This window comes from Pantherophis guttatus, chromosome 7, assembly GCF_059756535.1.
Source record: "Pantherophis guttatus breed Tessera chromosome 7, ASM5975653v1, whole genome shotgun sequence".
In the NCBI taxonomy this organism is placed as follows: Eukaryota; Metazoa; Chordata; class Lepidosauria; order Squamata; family Colubridae; genus Pantherophis; species Pantherophis guttatus.
In genome coordinates this window covers 9371584-9391543 of record NC_142069.1, presented here as the reverse complement: position 1 = coordinate 9391543, position 19960 = coordinate 9371584, and the positions used below count along the sequence as shown (strand labels likewise).

Genomic DNA, 19960 nt, shown 5'->3' with positions numbered 1-19960 from the left:
TTGTTTTCATGTCTTCCACATAGAATACAGATGATGTATTTGGGGACAGTTATCTCTCGATGTAGGCTTATGCAGGTGGTCCTCAACTTACAACCACAATGTAGCCCAACATTTCTGCTGCTAAGCGAAACATTTGTTAAGTGAATTTTGCCCCATTTTATGACCTTCCTTGCCACAGTTGTTAAGTGAATCGCTGCAGTTGTTAAGTTAGTACAGGTAGTCCTCAACTTATGCCAGGCTCAGTCACTGTGTTGCAATTCAAGGATTGAACAAGGTACCCAAGATGGCTCTTTAAAGACTTGAACATTGGGCCCCATCTAACAAAATGAAATTTAATGTAGAGAAAAGTAAAGTCTTACACTTAGGCAAGAAAAACCAAAAGGACACATATCGAGTGGGTGAAACCAGGCTTAATAGCAGTAACTGTGAGAGGGATTTTGGAGTCTTAGTGGAAAACCAGTTAAATATGAGCCAGCAGTGTGTGGTGGGGGCCAAAAAGCCAATGCAATCCTAAAATGCATTAATAGAGGGATACAATCAAGTTCAAGTGAAGTACTAATACCACTCTGTAAAGCCTTAGTAAGACCACACCAAGAATACTGCATTCAGTTTTGGTCGCCCCACTATAAAAAAGATGTTGAGACTCTAGAAGAAGTGCAGAGAAGAGCAACCAAGATGATTAGGGGACCGGAGGATAAAACATATGATGAACGGTTGCAGGAACTGGGCATGGCTAGTCTAGTGAAGAGAAGGACCAGGGGAGACATGATAGCAGTCTTCCAATATTTGAGGGACTGCCACAGAGGAGGAAGAAGGTCAAGCTATTTTCCAAACCACCTGAAGACCAGAAGAAGGAACGATGGATGGAAACTGATCAAGGAGAGATTCAACCTAGAAATAAGGAGAAATTTGCTGACAGAACAATCAACCCATGGAACAGACGTTGCCTTCGGAAGTTGTGGGAGCTTCATCATTGGAAGCTTTCAAGAAGAGACTGGACTGCCATCTGTCAGAAATGGTATAGGGCAGGGGTCTCCAACCTTGGCAACTTTAAGACCTGTGGACTTCCACTTCCATTTCAATTCTGGGAATTGAAGTCCACAGGTCTTAAAGTTGCCAAGGTTGGAGACCCCTGGTGTAGGGTCTCCCGGGGGGTTGGACTAGATGACCTACAAGGTCCCTGCCAACCTGTCATAAAATCCATCAATTGCTTAAATCCCCTGACCCAAATTCAAACAATGAGACATTTGCAAAATAATTCTAAAATAATGTATTGAAAGAACAAGAATGAGGAAATCTGTTTGTGTCTTTATGATACTTGCCTAGGCTGGGCAACTTATTGCTGTTGTCCAGTAAACATGTTTGCTCACGCAAGTCCTCTAAGTTAACATGGTGGGACCACATCTTTCTTAATAAATAAGGAAAGAATATTTTTTTTATCACTTATTCGTTGTCCTTGAATTTGAAGGAACCGAAAAACCTTTGAGCTTTTTTTTCCCCTACAAAAAAGAGAAAGAGGAAGTAAAGTTCTCACTGTGTGATTTTTTTGCATTTTTTGTTAAGAACGAGTTGATTGAGAAAGCTGTGCCAAATCTTTGTTTTAGCCTTCATTCGTCTTTCTCTTCTTCTCTGTGGCAAATTAACTCTAAAGAAAGATAGCAGAGTCCTTTTCCTATAACAAAACCCATTTCTAAAAAGAGCTAAAAACTGTAAAAAAAAAAAATTAAGATTCTCTGGAATTATGTAGAAAAATAGAATATTTCATTGTAAGTGAATTGCGAGGTAAATATTACAGTATTGCTTTTGCTCAGGATAGGGATGTGCAGTAGATTGGGCCATATTCTTATATCAGGCAAGGTAATTTCAATCAAAATTTCATTTTTCCAAGGCAGAAAAGATAGACTGAATCTAATCAATTTATATGCTGGATCTAATGTCCAGAGAAACACTCTGCTGGACAGTTTCTCTGGACATTAGAGCTCTGCCAAATGAGGCAAACATAAATCCAATAAAAGGTTTATTCTATAAAATATATTTTATCCTCTCTTCAAGGTGGCGTCTCCTCTTTTTCTTTTTTCTTTTAATTCACAACTCACCTAAAGGTTGAGTTAAAAGACGTTGTGGGTTCAAAGTCAGCCTACCAGTTTCTATTCCTAAGACATACTAGAACACAGTGTCTCCCAGCTTCTAAATTAGCTAATTAACCGCTGTACAAAACTGGTTCTCCAGTTTAATTGTGAGGGGGAGCAGGTTGGTAAATAGAAAGCTGGCTGGACATTCAAAAGAATTGGATGGTTCGTGACTAGTTGGGATTATGGAAATTGTGAGTGGGATAAAGGAAGGCTTGGATATGAGTTCAAGAGAAGGTTGAAGATTATGTGAAGGCTCAGCTTTGAAAAAGGCTGTAATGCGGGGAAAGATGGAAGGAAAGAAAGGAAAAGGACAGCTAGCAGCTTGGTGGATGGATTTGAGTTATGGTGGTAATGAGTCCACCATTGAGAGACATGAAAGCCCAGGTTAGGGTGGATCATCTTGGAGAATATCTTTTTTAAAAAAGTTTGTTGTTAGTAATTCAAAATTAAAAACATTGGACAAAGATATGACATCACTGGTCCCAAGCATCTTCCAACACTTTAAGTTAATACATAATATACTAATGATAATATAATAATATATTCCTTACACCTTATACGTTATTTAAACATAGTATAATAATAGTCATTTATACCTTATTCCAGGGTGGATTTGATTTAAATCGAGTTGATTTAAATCACAATTTAAATCATGATTTAAATCACTAGTAAAAAGACTTGATTTAAATCAACTCGATTTAAATCATAATTTTTAAAGAACAACTGTCATCTCTGCTACTCCTTTGACCCACTGTTGACTCACCGATAGTCCCAGTGTTGCAGAATATACAGCCTTGTGCTACATAACTAAGCTCCATTTCATGCTGAATAAACTAAATTATTTATGTATCTTAAATAGAAAACTATCTTACGATAGATTTTTACCCCAAAAGTTTTTTATTAAAATAAATTCAATAAAAATAAAAAAATCTGATTTAAATAAAAAAAATCCGATTTAAATAAAAAAAATCCGATTTTTTTGATTTTTTTAAAAAAATCATTGATTTTTATCCACCCTGCCTTATTCCTATACAATTACACATATCTATACCTACATATACTGTACCTATCTATACAATTCACATACATATTTATTTATAATAACGTATATAATTCTAGTCTAACACTACACATTTGTCTCGGCTATCCTCCTTTTATCTAATCATTCATAGAATTTTGCCCAGATTTTATAGTACAATGTTTTGCTTTTATCCTTGAGTTCCAAGGTGAGTCTATCCATATCTTGGAGAATATCTATGTGGTCACTACGAGTCGAAAATGACTTGAGTGGGTCAAGTGAAGGTAAAGATTAGGAATGGCAGTGGCAAACTTTTGTCTTTTGCTGGAGAAATTGGACTTAGCTGGAGAAGGAAATGAGTTTGTGATTCAAAGAACAAGAGCTTTTTCACGGGGAAATAAAGTAAATTGGACAATGTGTTGGGTTGAGCTCCCTCTGGAGAAATCTGTACTGGATTGGAACATTTGAGAAAACAGTTCATTAAGACAGATTGGCAAGTCCTTAATGTTTGTTGCCATCCAATTAAAAAAAGAAAAGAGGAATCTTAACTCCCCATTGGATTATGTGAAACATCAAAAGCATTGTTGTGCTGAATATGGATGGATGTTATGGAAATGGAATCGTGTTAGCAGGGTGGATTTGATTTAAATCGAGTCGATTTAAATCATGATTTAAATCATGATTTAAATCACTAGTAGAAAGACTTGATTTAAATCAACTCGATTTAAATCATAATTTTTAAAGAGCAACTGTCATCTCTGTTACTCCTTTGACCCGCTATTGTCTCACCGATAGTCCCAGTGTTGCAGAATATACAGCCTCGTGCTACATAACTAAGCTCCATTTCATGCTGAATAAACTAAATTATTTATGTATCTTAAATAGAAAACTATCTTACGATAGATTTTTACCCCCAAAGTTTTTTATTAAAATAAATTCAATAAAAATAAAAAAAATCTGATTTAAATAAAAAAATCCGATTTAAATCAAAAAAATCAGATTTAAATTTAAAAAATTGATTTTTTGATTTTTTTAAAAAAAAATCATTGACTTTTATCCACCCTGCGTGTTAGCAAAGAAAATATTTTTTAGAATTAATTTTTATTAAGTCAATGTTCTACAGTATAAAAGCACTTCAAATTTGGGGATCCAGGGGGTGGGGGTGGGGAAGAGAACAAAAATAAAGAAAAGGGCTGAGTAAATAAGGCAGGAAGAGTGAAGACAGAGTTAACATGGTTCTTACACATCATTTGCTCTGTGAATATTGATAAAACGTAATCACAGCAACTGTGTGTCAGTGATAAAGACATCCTTCAGCTCCGTTTCTGTGCCTGCCGCCAGAACTGCAAAATGTCATGGAAAACTTCCTCTCTAAGTTGCTTTCAAAATAAAATCCTTAACTGCTCTCTTCTCCCCTTCTCTAAAGGTGGTGGTCTTCTTCTTCTTCTTCTTCTTCTTCTTCTTCTTCTTCTTCTTCTTCTTCTTCTTCTTCTTCTTCTTCTTCTTCTTCTTCTTCTTTCTCCTCCACCTCCTCCTTCATCCTCCTCCCAGTTTTCCCTCACTGTTTCCTCCTTCTCTTCCTCCAAATTCCATTTTGGCTGCAAATTTCCCTGTACAGTCAACAGGGTGGATTTGATTTAAATCAAGTCGATTTAAATCATGATTTAAATCACTAGTAAAAAGACTTGATTTAAATCAACTCGATTTAAATCATAATTTTTAAAGAGCAACTGTCATCTCTGCTACTCCTTTGACCCGCTGTTGACTCACCGATAGTCCCAATGTTGCAGAATATATAGCCTTGTGCTACATAACTAAGCTCCATTTCATGCTGAATAAACTAAATTATTTATGTATCTTAAATAGAAAACTATCTTAATGATAGATTTTTACCCCAAAAGTTTTTTATTAAAATAAATTCAATAAAAATAAAAAAAAATCCGATTTAAATCAAAAAAATCCGATTTAAATTTAAAAAAATCCAATTTTTTTGATTTTTTTAAAAAAAATCATTGATTTTTATCCACCCTGACAGTCAAGCATGTTCAGGCCAAGCTCTGGCACAAATAATATACCTGAAATTTTCCTTTGCTGCAGACTATAGGGGTGGGGATGCTGAAGAACCCGACTCAAGAAAACATTGAAAAGCTTCTGGTGCCAGCAGAAATGAGAGGCTGTTCTATTCTTTTAATTCTAGTGGCATCCGAAACCTTTAGTAATGGCATGCCATCAATTAAGAAGGGGGGAAATAGAAAATAAAAGGACACATAGGACTAAAGATATGGATTGCCAACTCCTGGAAAGATAGATGAGAATCTTGCTAGAATGTAAGAAGAGAAGTCATTGCCTATTTCTTCCCACCTTCCTCAAAATTAATCCTTCCTCAGAAAAAGGTAAACATAGAATTATATAATGCGAAAGGGCCATTTAAGGCAGGGGTCCCCAGGCTACAGCCCACTACTATTTACAACCGGCCAGCCAGATTCACTGAACAACATATTCTTAACTTAATAACCTCAGTGATTCACTTAACAACTGTGGCAAGAACAGTTGTAAAATGGGGCAAAACTCACCTAACAAATGTTTCACTTAGCAACAGGAATTTTGGGCTCAATCTGGTCGTAAATTGAGGACTTCCTGTATTGTGTTTTTATCTTTTTTTTATTGTTTGTTTTGTTTTTATTGCTTGTAAGCCACTCAGAGTCGCTGTGAGCGAGTAGGAGGCTACATAAATTTTCTAAATAAATTAAACAGCTCCCTTTTGATAAAATGAAAAGAAGATTTCCCTGGTTAATGCTGAATTATGGCACTTTTGCATTTCTTAAATCCAAGAAATCCACTCATTTTACATTTTAAATAAAATCATTTTAAAATCTGAACTTGGTGAAAATTAGGCAGATGTATGGGAAGGAAATGGTTTATCTGAATCAAACTTGATGGCATGCATTCGATACAACTTTCTGGCGTGTCCTTATGCACCATCCATAACACTATTGTTATTTCCATTGATTTTATAAATTTTGTTGCAGATAGTCCTCATTTAGCAACCACAATTACGACTGGCAATTTGGTTGTTAAGCAACGTGTGCGCTAAGTGAAACTGCTACTGTGCTTAGCATCTTACTTCAGCTTTCAGCTGTCTTTACAGGAACTGAAAAAGTTGTAAATGCGAGGATGGGCCCCACGCTTACTTTTTCATCACTGTCAAAACTGCAGACAGTTGCTAAACAAAAACTACCTCTACAGGTAGCCCTTGACTTACAACAGTTCATTTAGTGACTGTTCAAAGATATGACAGTGCTGAAAAAAGGGACATGACGGTTTTTCACATTTATGACCATTAGAGCATCCCCATGGTCATGAAAGAATGAAATTGTTGGAAATGAGGAACTGACAGTAATGTACACAGGAGTTTAGGGAAAATGACAATTAGTGAAGTTGTGAAGTTGTGTATGTGGTTAGAAGAAAAGTATCAAGGATAGGGTTTGAGATCAGCTTGGGGCCCTTTGATTTATAGCAGCCCTTGTAGGATCTGCTATATGTCATTGGACCCCATTGCAATGGCTTGTTAATGCAAGTGTATTACTGCTATTATATCTTTCATATCCATTCATTTCTTACGTTCCAAATTATTAGAAACAATAAACCTCTGATCTTAAATTAAGGATTATTGCTTGTGTTGTTGTCTTTGTTTCCTATTGTAATGGAGCCACAACACCTATTGGAATTTTCCTATGACAGCCTCAAGGTTGACTCAGCCTTCCATCCTTCCGAGGTGGGTTAAAGTGCGGACCCAACTTGTTGAGGGCAATAGGCTGACTCTGTAAACCACTTAGAAAGGGCTGTAAAGCCCTGTAAAGCGGTATATAAATCTAAGTACTATATAATTAAAGATTAGACAACTCCCTCACTCCTTGTCACAGGTCACATTGTCCAATTAGGTGTTCTGGTGTCTCCTCAGTAACCTCTTCCAGTCTCTGGCCAGCACCTGTTGGGATGATCTTGGTTCCCATGAGTTAGTAACTTGTTGATGTCTGGTCTGATATTCCAAAACTCCCTCCTTCCCCCTCCCCCCCCCAAGTGTGTCAAGTTGAGAAATGGAGAAAATGGCTGCCAAAAGGCCCGATCGTTTCGAAGTTGACACACATCCTCCAAGTTATTTTTACATGACTGTTAGAAGGCCATCCATAGTGCAGAGTGTAGGAGGACGGTGTTCGAAGCTGCATATAACTATGATCGTATCACAGCTCTGGTGATAGATTTGCATGGATTACTATTACTAAAAGATTGGTTTGATCAAGCATGACTCGGGCTCATTATAGGCCAGTGATGGCTAACCTTTTTGGTGTCGTGTGCCAAAAGCGGGGGGGGAGCAGGGAGGTCGTGAGCGTGTGTGCCTACACCCATAATTCAATGTGCCCCACTCCCCCGTGCGCGCTCCCCCCGCTTTTGGTATGCGGTGGGCCCGGTAGGCCCGTTTTTTGCCCTCCCCAGGCTCCACTGTGCTACCAAGGCTGTTTCGCTTAGCAGCAGAAATTTTTGGGCTCAATTGTGGTCGTAAATCAAGGACTACCTGGAACGAGCTGAACTTTGGCTAGATTATTCTATGTCTTTCTTGGGCTAAGCCTGATGAATGACTATGCTTAATATGTCTCTTTCAACATCCCCATCAAAGGAGTATCCCCGCCTTCCAAGGTGGTGCCAGAAAATTCTTCCTGATGTCCACTCTGGTTAAACTTGCTGTTCCTTATCCTGTTTTCTGGAATCATTCCGAACAATTCTGCCCTGTCTTTTAATGACAGCCCTTCACATATTTGAAAACAGCTAGCAAACTTCCCATCTCCAGGCTAGGCACACCTATTAGTTGTATATTTTTTGCTACAGGCCCCTGATCCTCTGAAATGTTCTCCTTTATGCGTGTTCAGCCAAAATGCAGTGCCCATAATTGGATGCAATTGCATAGGCACAGCCTAATCAGCATAGAAAAGGGAGAAATTATGAGTTATATTTATCTGTAACTTTACAAGGTTATAAAAAGGATTTAATACTATCCTATCATTACCGTACCTCTAATCCCAGCTCATGCATTTCTCTGGAATCCTTTGATTGGCCACTGTTGGAAATTTCTTGGAATTGGAAACACCTTTATTCTAAGCTACCACGACTGGTATATGCAGTAAATATTTGGCTAAGCAGGAAGAGGGGAATAGATAAATTGCTATTGGCAATCCTCAGAATATATAAGGAGTTTTGACTTTTACTTGTGGAGGTAAAATTGAAACAAGGCAACCTTATCTTAGGGAACTTTCACAGCGGAAGTTTGCGTGTGTGAGTGTGGGGAGGGAGGGAGAGAGAGAGAGAAAGAGAGAGAGAGGAATCCAAAATTCTATGTTCATCTTGCTGAATTCTAGGCAATCCAACTATTAACTAATCTACAACACTGCTCAGATTGTGAATCTGGGGATCTATTGCATAGCTACATTCATATCTCATGGTTAACATCTGGTTTTGTGCAATGCCTCAAGGGTGAACCAGATCTGTACAAAACACTAACCCATAAAAATACACCAACTTTTGCACCCTCAAATGCAATTAATCATTCCTTGACAGGGTTACATGAATCTAAATACTACCTTGCAGGATTCAGATGCGGGGAAGGGCGTCTTGTGTCCACTTAAACTAAGAGTCAATCCCATTGAACTCAGTGGGTCTTTCTTTCAGGAAGTGCTGTTGAGAGCATAAATCAGCATTAGCTAGGACTTATGCCCTGTAACATTACAAGGTTGGATCTTTTTGCAATTTTCTCCTCCTTTACCCTAAGTCCACCTGATCCAAATTTCTGCTTGTGAATCTCCTCCTTCTGTATTATTTTCGTGATCTCCAGGTGCTTAAATGCAATCCATTTTTAGCAAACATATGACGCTAAGAAGGCTTAGAAGCAAAAAGAAAAAGAAAGAAGGGAAGGATTTATCAGCTGCATGATGAATTAATCATCCCATTAGTCACAGATGGCAGAAACTGGCCAAGGTCTTTGGAGGCATCTCTTCCAAGTTGCTTAAGAGTTCCAAGACCCAACCTCTATAATTATTTTAGGTCAGAACAGAATGAGTGCCAAGCAGTTCTCCTTTGCGTTTCTATTTCAAAACAGGGTCACCTTTATTTACCAGGTTTCAGCTTCATAAGTCTCATCTCAAAACGAAGACGGACTGTTGCCCAATCTGCCCATCTGCCCAGGAAGAAGAGACAAATGGAAGCTAAGAATGGTGTAGGGCAGGAGTGTCCAATCTTAGCAACTTGTGGACTTCAACTCCCAGAATTTCGTCTTCTTGGACTCCGGAAGTATAAAGCAGATGCTGCAGTTAACTTCCATTATAAGATCCATACGTAGCTGGGTAATGTTGGGCAGCTAAAGACAATCTCAAGATTGCAGGAATCCAGATAATCATTTCTCAATTTTAGCAAATTTAAGATGGGTGGACGTCAGCTCCCAGAATTTCCCAGCCAGCATGCTGGCTGGGGAATTCTGGAAGCTGATGTCCACAGATCTTAAAGATGCTGAGATTGAGAAATACTGTTTTACCAATAAAGGAGAACATTTGTAGCTCAGGGTTGAAATGAGTGGTCCTCAGTGCTCTCTGAACTTGGTTGCTTCCTTGTAGACATTTCATGCTAACACTGATGATGCTAGTTTGGGTAATGAAACGTCTCAGAGAGCATCAAGGACCCCTCAAACACTGCTTTAGATGACAAAACAGAGGCAGAAGTAACTCCTCATACAGCTCTGGAAGGATGGATTAGTTTTAGTGTCCACAGACTATCCTATAAACATATCTGGATCTTGGTCCTACCACAAGTTTTGGGTTGAGAATTTGCCTAATCGTGCTCCAGAAAGCTTACAAATAATATCTCTTACCATAATATCTGCCATGGTTATTTTACCTTCTCTCCTTCCTCTTTTCTATTAGGAAGCTTCTCAAAGATTGTTGCGATCCAAGCCATCTCTTTGCAATGACGAAACAAAATTCTCCGGTGGGAAAGAGAGTCTGGTACGATGGCGAATTTCTGTACTACAACACAATTGACAACGAAACCTTCTCACTGTTTCCAAAGGTTAGTGACCTGGATTACTCTTGTTGCAAAAAGCCAGTTTTGCTTTTCCCAATATGCTCTGTCAACATGTAACAATAGCTTGTTGAATACATCACTGTTGTCAGGACTGCACATCATGGCTTAAATAAGTTGCTGAGTATTAAGATTAGATTAGATTGTTAGTTGGAAGGGACCTTGTAGGTTATCTAGTCCAACCCCCCGGCCAAGCAGGAGACCCTACCCCATTTCTGACAAATGGCAGTCTAGTCTCTTCTTGAAAGCCTCCAGTGATGAAGCTCCCACAACTTCCAAAGGCAACTTCTGTTCCATTGGTTGATTGTTCTCACTGTCAGAAAATTTCTCCTTATTTCTAGGTTTCCATCCATTATTCCTTGTCTGGCCTTCAGGTGCCTTGGAAAATAGGTTGACTCCTTCCTGTGGCAGAGTAATTATGAGTAAATCATAACTGGTATCGCAGTGTACTTAATAAAACATCCGCATTGGATGGTTTCAAACCGAACCAAATGTCGGGCTCCAAAAATCAAGGAAGACATGCTGTCTTTCTTCTAAGCAGCTTGTTTTATTGTTCTTCATGTACAGAGAAAAATTATTGCCAAACTAAAGCAAACTACTGATAGCTAAATCTGGCCCCAGATTCTGCCTCAATTTACCTTCCCAATTAAGTAACTGAGTCAAAAGATCATTAAAAGCAGTTTATTAGAGTACCCCAGGGGTGAAATTCAGCAGGTTCTGACAGGTTCTGGTGAACTGGTAGCGGAAATTTTGAGTAGTTTGGAGAACCGGCAAATACTACCTCTGGCTGGCCCCAGAATGGGGTGGGAATGGAGATTTTGCAGTATCCTTTCCCCAGGAGTGGGGAGGGAATGGGGATTTTGCAGTATCCTTTCCCTGCCACGCCCACCAAGCCACACCACCTGTAGTTAAAAAAAAATGAATTCCACCACGGGGGTATCCTGATAAAGTGGGATCTCTCTATGAAAAAGGAGAGAGAGAACCTCAAGCCCCATGTTTCACTCCTTTTTATAGTTAACAACAACAAAATGCAAGAGGAAAGTTGATTGAACGGGATAAAAACAACCTCTCCTTTGCATAGAAAATCAATTACATGTAGTCAAACGTGTTAGATACTTGCATCCCATAAAATCACACATGTTCAGTGAAATGAGGTCTGACAGAAGGGGAGTAAATTGTAAGGAAAAAGGTTGTTTGGAGTTCACAAAAGAGATAAACCAGAGGCCAGTTTGTACTAACAAACTTTTTCTTATCTGGAGACTTACTCCAGCCTGTTTTATCAAATTAGGAATGCTAAAAGCTAATAAATCTGAACTTCATTTTAAAAGAGAGAAAATAAATCAAATCGAAATACAAAGTAATTACGTTAGTTAGCAATTTACAAAATCCATGGCATTACTTATACCGGTACTATTAAAGATAGCATGCTTATCGTATTTTTCAGAATATAAAACACACATTAGCTTTAGAAGAGGAAAACAAGGAAAAAAAAAACCTGCCTCTGCCTCCCAGCATTCATCCGGTATTCATCTGGCTAGCATCCTTGCAGCAAACAATCTGGTCAGCTTAAGCACATTGTCACAGCCCCAGCATGTGGCTCATCAGGGCTCTGCTCCGTTGCGCCCACCACCGGTCAACTGAGCTGAGCTGCTGCCACCACCGGGGAACATTGGAGTCTTTGGAGCCGAGCAGCTGATTGGCTGTTGGATTTGCTTCCCGGAACACCACCAATCAGCTGTTCTAGGTGGCAGGGATCACCGCCACCCATTTGCCGGCAAACGGGCGGCGGCAATGACAGGCGGCAGCAATCCCGCCGCCTAGAACAACTAATTGGTGCCCCACCAACCCCCTCTCCGTCGCAATATTCGCTCTATAAGACACACCATCATTTCCACCCACTTTTTTGGAAAATGCGTCTTACAAAAAATATGAAAAATATGGTATACTATTCACTACTTATACTATTAAAGATAAACTGTCAGAACTTCTAAGGAAGAGCCTTCTTAACTCTTTTCCTCTCAACCAACTATCTAAATTTCAATGTTTTGTGCTCCTTTGGAATGCAGCTCTTCACTCTTGGGAATCCAGACTACATTCTACCACACCGAAATCAGTAAATAAATACAGGTAGTTCTCCACTTATCACCACAGTTGAGCCCAAAATTTCCCTTGCTAAACAAGGCAGGTGAGTTGTGCCCCATTTTTACGGCCTTTTTTTTTTTTGCCATGGTGGTTAAGTAAATCACCACTGTTGTTAAGCGAGTCATGCAGTCGTTAAAGCACACCTGGCTTCTCCCATTGACTTTGCTTGTCAGAAACTCCCTAGGAAAGTTGCAGATGACAATCCCATCGTAACTTAATGTGCTGGTTGCCCAGCTCCTGAATAAATGTCTCACTTAACAATAGAAATTTTGGGCTCAGTTGTGGTCGTAGTCCCAAGGACTACCTGTACTTACCCTTTGAAGTCATACTACTTGCCTGTTAGATGGGTTAGTGCTATTACTATCATACCGTAGATCAGGGGTGTCAAACTCAATTTCATTGAGGGCTGCATTAGGGTTGTGTTTGACCTTGGGGGGTGTGTGGCTGGGGGGGGGACATGGCCAGCTCAATGTCACTGGGACACCTGTGCACTCCGCCAGTGAAAACGGGCTACTGAGCTCTGTTTTCAGCTGCGGCCATCCCGAGCTCCATTTTCGTTGGCCGAGGCACTGTGGACCAGTCCATCGCTGTTTCCAGGGCAGCCCTGTGGGCCATTACTAAGCATCCTACTGGCCGGATCCAGCCCCCGGCCTTGAGTTTTTAGTTTTTTTAAAAAAAATTGATTTATATGCCACCCTTCTCCGGAGACTCAGGGCGGCTTACAATATGCTCAGCAATAGCCTTCATCCTTTTGTATATTTATACAAAGTCAGCTTATTGCCCCCACAAACTGGATCCTCAATTTACCTACCTTAGAAAGGATGGAAGGCTGAGTCAACCTTGAGCCTTGGCGAGATTCGAACCTACAGTAATTGCAGGCAGCTGGTCTTAATAACAGGGTGCTTTAGACCACTGTACTACCAAGGCTCTGTTTGACACCTCTGCTGTAAAAGGTTGGTAGAATAAAAGTTATCAAAGCATGAAAACATTTAAATGTAAGTAAGTGGACAAGGGACCATTTACCGAATTGAAAAAGATGGAAGAACGACAGTCTTTTGTCTATAGCAAGCATGCACATAAAAAAATCACACAAACACAGACACAAATTCCCTTCTGCCCTCCATCTTTTGTTCCCAATGAGTAACTGACCACATCGTTCTGCCACATTCAGCTATGTAGGTTTAATCATCCACAGCGATAGGATACTATGAAGGACTATGCCAAGTAGAGATTAATAATGAGTGATTCATGACTGTGTTCTCACAAGGTCAGTACAATTCTGTTTCAGAATCCCGAGTGCTGTTGTGATTATTTTCCTTAAGTGCTATGGGAAAAAATATCTGGGTTGTGTGAGAAGGTTTCACGGGACCATGAGAAATTGCTAGTTTCAGTTTGGAGAAGGCTAAAATTTTCTCAGCCCCATGGTGTAGGCCAGACCAAAAAATCCACTCCAACAGAAGGCTAAAATTTTGTTAATATTGACTATAATATTTAGCACTAGCACCTAGAGCCGCAATGGCGAACCTATGGCATGCGTGCCAGAGGTGGCATGCAGAGTCCTCTGCGGGCATGTGTGCCATCACCAGCTCTTCTGGTTTCCAGTGCACACATGAGCTCTGGCCAGCTGGTCTTCGCAGGTGCCAGAGCACCAGAAAACAGCCGAAAAATGGCTTGAAAAACAGCCTGAAAACAGGCATGTACATTCCTGCCAGCTGGTTTTCGGGTTTCCAGAGCTCCGGTACATACACACGCATTCCGGTTTGGGCACTCGGTGCCAAAAAGGTTCGCCATCACTGACCTGGAAACTTATACAGCACTTTATAGTGCATTATAAAGAGCCTTGGTGGCGCAGCAGACTAAAGTGCTGTTAAGTAGCACCAGCTGCCTGCAATTACTGCAAGTTCAAATCTCATCAGGCTCAAGGTTGACTCAGCCTTCCATCCTTTCAAGGTAGGTAAAATGAAGACCCGGATTCTGGGGGCAATAAGCTGACTTTGTTTAAAAAAGAACAGCGCTTGGGGGGGGGGGCTGAAAGCCCTACTAAGCAGGTATATACAAAAGTATGAAGGCTATTGCTTAATGCATTGTAAGCCACCCTGAATCTCCGGAAAAGGGCAGCACATAAAGCGAACCAATAAAATAAATAAATAAATAAATAAATAAATAAATAAATAAATAAATAAATAAATAACCCTCTCTAAGCAGTTTACAAAATCAGCCTATTGCCCCCAACAATCTGACTCCTCATTTTTACCAACCTCGGAAGGACGGAAGGCTGAGTCAATCTTGAGCCTGGTGAGAATCAAACTGCTGTCAGTTGGCAGAATTAGCTTGCGATACTTTATTCCAACCACTGTGCCTCCGCTACTATAATAACAATCGTTCAAGTCTAATTGTGCTTTACCCCCCATCCCCTTAGGCTCATGTGAATTAGGGAGTTGTCTGCCTGACAATTTGCACATGCCTTTCTTTTGTTTTGGACTTAAACTATATGTTTTTCCTTGTCACTTTAATCGCTGATCTTAGCTTGTCTCCTTACTCTCTACACATTCCATAGTTGAGTTCCTTTCTTTCATGCTGCTATTATTACTGCTGTTTAGTCCTGTTCCCTCTTCTTGTGACATAATTGGCCAGAAAGAGGAGAGTAAAAAAGGACATCCCTTTGCCAGTTCAGTTTAAGGTGTATGGGTGGACACAAGTAGACAATAAAAAGACATTCTTATGCTTGGAGAAATATAGACATTCATAGGGTTGACAAATGAGGGCTAGCAGTTCGTTTGTAAATGAGCCTTATATGGCCACCGCTCTTATGTGTCCTAACTTTGCGTGATTCACAGCAGCAGAGATAAGAACATAAACAATAATAATACTTGAATAAGTAAACAGTCCCCAGAACCTTAAAGCAACACTCTCAATATATTAAAAACATCACAATCACTATGCTCCAACCTCAGTGTGTCAAGGCTCCTACTAACATACCCAAGCAAATCAGACTTGGCTTTTTCTCAAAGGTCTTCTTTAATGAGTACATCATATCAGCACAGCTTCAATGGAAAGCCGAGTCTAAATTTTTCCCGCGGTTTCAGTACAATTAAACTAGGGAATAACCCCATTCCCAAGTGTCACAGGTCACGTTGGCCAATTGAGCTAATTGGTGGGCTCTTCAGGCACTCCTTTCCCAACCTTATCGGTTGCTAGTAGAGATGACCTTGGTTCTCAGGAGAAAAGCTCTTTGTTGTGTCCAGTAATGCATTCCAACCTCCTCCCCATCTTCCCCCTATGTGTGGCAACTGAGGAACAGAAAGATGGCTGCGGCCAGGTTCAGTTCAAAGTTCACCCTCTTCCCCAATATCTGGGAGAAAATAGCTCATTTATTTATTTGTTCAATTTATTTATTCAGCTTCTAGAGCTGCCCATCTCATAGTCATCTCAACTCCTCTCTGTGAAAGAAGACCACCTGGTAGAACTCAGGTGGATACTATATCTTCTTCGTTGTGGCACCTGTCTTTTGGAACAAGATTTGTTTTTGGTTTTTTTTTGAAAAAAGTTTTTTATTTTTATTTCTTATACACATATTGTAAATGTACATTCTCTTATCCATAATTGATCATATATATACATATTTTTTTTCTAACAAAAGCATAAAAATAAGACATTTTAATCACATTTGGGGTCTTTTCTACCCTCTCTTTGCCCTCTTTTCACAACAAACCTTCTTTCTTTCCCCTCCCTCCCTCTTCTCTTCTACTTTCTTCCTCCTCCCCTACTTCCCCTTCCTCTCCCCACTCCTCCCCTCTTTCCCTCCTTTCTCACCTTCTTTCCTGCTCTTGTCCCCTATCCTTTCTTCCTCTCCTTCCCCTTTCTTCCATTCCTCTCTCTCCCTCTCCTCCTCTATCCCACTACTCCTTTCTCCTTGTTGTGCAATATTTCCCTTATTAGGCATCCGAGCAACTCCAATTTTCTAACAATATATACTTTCTTTTCAATTTCTTTCCTATTTTACTCAATCTATCATTTCATAATTGTACATTTATATTTATAATCTTCTTTCTTTCCCCTCCCCCCATCCTCCTTTTCCATTTACTCTGGTGTCATCTGAGTTTCTATTTCTTTTTTGTCTTATCCCTCATTTAACTTTCTATTATCTATATCATTTATCTATCAACTTTTATTCATATTTCTTTTGGAACAAGATTTGGAGAGTCTCAACTCTGCAGGCCTTCTGTTAAGTCCTTGAAAACCAGTTTTCCCCCCCAAGCAGTGAAGCAAGGCATCGGATAAATGTGTCCTGGGAATGCTAATAAGATTGGAGGTTGACCTCAGCTGTGTTACATTGCAGTGTATTTTTGTGGTGTTTATGTTCCCTACCTATATTGTTTGAAGCTAGTCAAGAGTTGCTGTTTGTAAATTGGGCAGTTGGATAAGTTGTAGAAAGGAAGAAAGCAAACAAGCTGGGGTGTTGGGGCCACGAAATGTCAATATAAGCAATTGTGTTCTGTGAATTGCTCATAAATCAGGCACAATTCAATGCTCTTATGTTGCGCATATGGGGTTTTTTTTGGTAGAAGGTACAAAAAAGCAGATCTAGATGCAGTAGAATGGCCATGTCATGATTGATTGATTGATTATGTGCCATCAGGTCTGTGTTGACTCTTAGTGACCACATAGATAGATTTTTGTTCAGGACAATCTGTCTCCAACCTGATCCTAGACGTATTCCAATATTTGAGAGCTTTCTACAAAGAAGAGGGGGTGAAATATTTTCCAAAGCACCAAAAGGCAAGACAAGAAACCATGGATGGAAACTAACCAGGAAGGGAAGCAACACAGAACTAAGGAGAAGTTTCCTAACATGAGAACAATCAACCGGTGGAACAGCTTGTCTTCAGAAATTGTGGGTGCTCCATCACTGCAGGTTTTAAGAAGAGATTGGGCAGCCATTTGTCTGAAATGGCATAGGGTTTCCTGTTTGAGCAGCAGGTTGGATTAAAAGACCTTCCAACTTGGTTATTCTGTTATTCCCTTGGTCTTCCATTTCTGACAGGTCTGATCACATGATACATTATTTTTCATCATTGCTTGATGAAAAGTAGCCTTGAAGACTTTCAAAAAGTCTTGAAAGTCTTATTTGCAGTGGCTTTCGAACGGAATTTATTATATTCCTAGCTCCCTTTCCTTATTTCATTTTCTAAAATGAAAAAGTAGATTAAGGCTGTTGAAACTTGCAGTTGTCAAATAACACCCGTCCATTCACCATCCCACAAGATACTGTAAGTATTACTTTCCAAAATTGGCCAGGAGTTTTTTTTTTTCTCCTAAAAACAACTCTTATTTTGATAAGATTTCAAATGATGTAGTACATTTTTCAAATAACCATAGCTTTATTTTGACCCTAATGCTTGGTATTATTTCTTCTTGGATAAAGAACCTTCCTGAAAAATTATGTCGTTATTATGCCGTTGCTCTCGGGTTGATTTTTAACCTGCTTTTAAAGTCAGGATCACTTCATTTGATCCCAGCACAGCATTCCATCATGTCTCTATAGAGACCACAACAAAACTGAGTCACTGCCAACTTGATGGCACATAATTTTATGATGGCTTAATGTGTAAACTTAATCTAAACTTTTGAAGGAAGGGAGGACTTCGGGGAGACGTTACAGTGCCCACTAACAGCTTTCCAGCCAGGAGAAGTCATGCCTTTCTCTTGCTTTCAAAAACTGAAATTGTGTCTGTATCGTGAGGCTGAAAGCAGCGTCCTTCAGGGCTAAATCTATCCGACAGATAGCAAAGGGTCCCACATGGAGTTTTTACAAAGACATGTGTAGGAAGTTAGCACTCGCCCCTCTCCTAGGAAAATGAGATATTTTAGATATTTTCAGATAAATGAGATATTAAAAGGGCAGAACATTTCCCCTAAAAGGGAGGCAGAAACTCAGTCCCCGCATCTTTGTCAATGGAGCATTAAGGCCTGAGCCAGTCCATTCTACATAACAAAGATAGGATTGCATCTCTCAACCAAGCCTGGAACTCAATGGCTTAGGACCCGGGTACTTGCGGGACCGCCTACTACCACCAATAGCCTCCCACCGGCCGGTACGCTCCCATAGAGAGGGGCTCCTCCGGGTGCCGTCAGCCAAACAATGCCGACTGACGGCCCCCAGGGGGAGAGCCTTCTCTGTGGGGGCACCTACTATCTGGAACGAGCTCCCCCCAGAGATACGGAGGATCCCGGATCTGCGCACCTTCCGCCGCGCCTTAAAGACCTTACTATTTCACCAGGCCGGCCTGGCCTAATTTTCCCCCTCTTTTATAAAAGACTTTTAAAATTTTAAATATTTTTTAGTATTTATATATTCAATTTTAAATTGGTTTTAAAAGTTTGGGGTTTTAAATTTGTCGGGGCCAAAATTATTTAATTTGATTTTATTCTATTTTTTAAATTTTGTATTGTATGTGTTTTTATTGTTTGGCTGTGCACCGCCCTGAGTCCTTCGGGAGTAGGGCGGTATAGAAATCTAATAAATAATAATAATAATAATAATCTACAGCAGTGGTTCTCAACCTGTGGGTCGGGACCCCTTTGGGGGTCAAATGACCCTTTCACAGGAGTCGCCCAAGACCATCGGAAAACACATATTTTCAATGGTTTTAGGAATAATTTTATGGTTGGGGGTCACCACCACATGAGGAGCTGTATTAAAGGGTCGCAGCATTAGGAAGGTTGAGACCCACTGATCTACAGAGTTACTCCTGCATTCCCTGTTGATCTCTGCCCTTTTTGCCCAGGATCTCAAGCCATGTGATCCTGTTCATCAATGAACCTTCTTTCCAAGCAACTTCCATGAATCCAGTGTCTTTTCCCCCACTTGGAACTGAACCCAGAAGGATATTTCTTCCAACACATGCAAGAACTGATAGCCATCCTTAACATGTCCCCAGTTATACAGGTAGTCCTCAACTCACAACAGTTTACCTGGTAACCATCGGGAGTTATGACGTCACTGAAAAAAAATGACTTATGGCCCTTTTTCATAATTATGACCATTGCAACGTCCTCCTGATAGCATGACCAAGGTTTGGATGCCTGGCAACTGGTTCATATTTATGACGGTTGCAGAGTCCCCAGGTCATACGATCCCCTTTTGCGACTTTCTGACGAGAAAAGTCAATGGGGAAAGCCAGATTCACTTAACAACCGACTTAATGGTTATGGACTTAACAACTGCAATGGTTCACTTAACAGCTGTGGCAAGGAAAGTCGTAAAATGGGGCAAAACTCACTTAACAAATGTCTCACTTAGCAACAAATTTTGGGCTCAATTATGGTTGTAAATTGAGGACTACCTGTACCATCTATCACAGCAGTCTCATTTTTTTTAATGCTGTCACTAAGTACCTTTTGTGATGTCTGTCGTAATTTTAAACAACCACTAAGTAACCAGTTGTAATTCAAGACCTACTGTCTATGGAGTTTCTCAGTCATTCTGGTCATAGTTGTCTCAAAGGTATATTAAAAAGAACAAAGGCAAGTGGACTGTTTTTTC

General features: G+C 40.0%; 1 protein-coding gene and 1 long non-coding RNA gene across 2 annotated transcripts in view; one reads left to right on the top strand and one right to left on the bottom strand.

Moving 5' to 3' along the window:
* Positions 1-19960, top strand: part of ST8SIA1 (ST8 alpha-N-acetyl-neuraminide alpha-2,8-sialyltransferase 1) — a 61903-nt gene that overhangs the window by 3741 nt on the left and 38202 nt on the right. The window contains exon 2 of the mRNA XM_034442142.3: positions 10116-10260. Coding sequence (XP_034298033.1) covers positions 10116-10260 — 145 coding nt within the window. The remainder of the gene's footprint in view (positions 1-10115; positions 10261-19960) is intronic.
* Positions 8723-10096, bottom strand: LOC117679861 (uncharacterized). Its single transcript, XR_004595472.2, has 2 exons — positions 10064-10096; positions 8723-9081 (listed from the first exon to the last, which is right to left on the bottom strand). It is a non-coding gene; the product is annotated as an uncharacterized LOC117679861 (long non-coding RNA).